This window comes from Etheostoma spectabile, chromosome 5, assembly GCF_008692095.1.
Source record: "Etheostoma spectabile isolate EspeVRDwgs_2016 chromosome 5, UIUC_Espe_1.0, whole genome shotgun sequence".
Taxonomy (NCBI): domain Eukaryota; kingdom Metazoa; phylum Chordata; class Actinopteri; order Perciformes; family Percidae; genus Etheostoma; species Etheostoma spectabile.
In genome coordinates, this window is record NC_045737.1 from 37,476,027 (window position 1) to 37,477,485 (window position 1,459).

At 47.8% G+C, this 1,459-nt stretch overlaps 1 protein-coding gene across 3 annotated transcripts in view; it reads right to left on the reverse strand.

Moving 5' to 3' along the window:
* acta1a (actin alpha 1, skeletal muscle a) overlaps positions 1–1,459 on the reverse strand; it is a 10,145-nt gene that overhangs the window by 6,862 nt on the left and 1,824 nt on the right. Inside the window, exon 3 of one of the 3 annotated variants that reach the window (XM_032516061.1) lies at positions 78–354. The exons of 1 other annotated variant lie outside the window; for it this stretch is intronic. In XM_032516061.1, the coding sequence (XP_032371952.1) occupies positions 78–282 (205 nt within the window). In that variant the 5' untranslated portion in view covers positions 283–354. Of the gene's footprint in view, positions 1–77; positions 397–1,459 lie in introns of those variants that run through there. One more of the 3 variants, XM_032516060.1, reaches the window with a different exon arrangement.

Consider the following 1,459-nt stretch of genomic DNA (forward strand, 5'->3'; position numbering starts at 1 on the left):
CTTTGATTTTTATGAACTTCAACAGTGTTGTGCCTTAAATAATAATTAATAATAATAATAAAGTTGCACCGACTCACCGGTGGTGCGTCCCGAGGCGTAGAGCGACAGCACGGCCTGGATGGCCACGTACATGGCGGGCACGTTGAAGGTCTCGAACATGATCTGGGTCATCTTCTCCCGGTTGGCTTTGGGGTTGAGCGGCGCCTCCGTCAGCAGGGTGGGGTGCTCCTCGGGGGCCACGCGCAGCTCGTTGTAGAAGGTGTGGTGCCAGATCTTCTCCATGTCGTCCCAGTTGGTGATGATGCCGTGCTCGATGGGGTACTTCAGGGTCAGGATGCCCCTCTTGCTCTGGGCCTCATCGACCCGTACGCGTCCTTCTGAACCCATGCCGACCATCACGCCCTGGGGGGGGGGGGGGGGAGGAGGAAGAGAAGAAGGTTGAAATAGGAGAGAAAAAATAGTTGGAAAAAGCTTCACAAAATTTGAAAAAAATAAAATAACGTTGAAAAAAAAGTGACAAAGAATTGCTAGAAAAAGTTTTAAAAATTTGACAATAGTTAATAAAATACAATAATGTTAAAAAAAGTGAAAAAAAGCTTAAAAAAATAAAAAATGCAGAAAAAAAATCTACAAACATTGGACCCAGGGGGCATATGTTCCCTTCCAATGTTTTTAAGTTTTTTTAAGTTTTTCAAGTTTTTAAAATGTTTAAAGGTCCCATGACATGGTGCTCTTTGGATGCTTACATATAGACCTTAGTGGTCCCTAATACTGCCCCCCCCCCCCCCCCTCCTCCCCCTCCCCCCCCCCCCCCCCCCCCCAGAAATGTGTGACGACGATGAGACCACAGCCTGGTACCTGTGGGACAAGGTACGGTTGGTGAAGGACGTTGGGCTTGCCGGGGACGACGATCTCCCAGGGCGTGTCCCCTCCGTGGGACGCCCCCGTACACAGGTACACAAGAGCGTCCAGTTAAAGGTCCCATGGCATGAAAATGCACTTATGGGTTTTAAATTAATATGCGTTCCCCCCCAGCGCCTATGGCCCCACCAGTGGCTAGCAAGTGTTAGGTGTAAACCGAGCCAGGGGTATCATGCTCGCCTTTTGAGAAAATGAAAAGCTCAGATGGACGATCGAATCTGGCCCCGTTATGAGGTACATGAGGACAAAAGCTACAACTCAGAAATGGCAATACTAAGGAAAAGGCCGTTGTGGGACTGGGCTCTAGTGGCGGTGATGTCTGGACCAGGAAAGAGACTTCAGATACACGTATTGAGGGGACCCACAGGTCTCCTATAAAAGAGACCTCAATAACAGTATTAGAGAGACCTCTCGGTCTATATAAAAGAAGAACTTCAGATACAGTATTAGGGGACACTAAGGCTCATATATTAAAGAGACTTCAGCTACATATTAGGGACCACTACAAGGCTCTATAATAAACGAGACTTTCAGGATA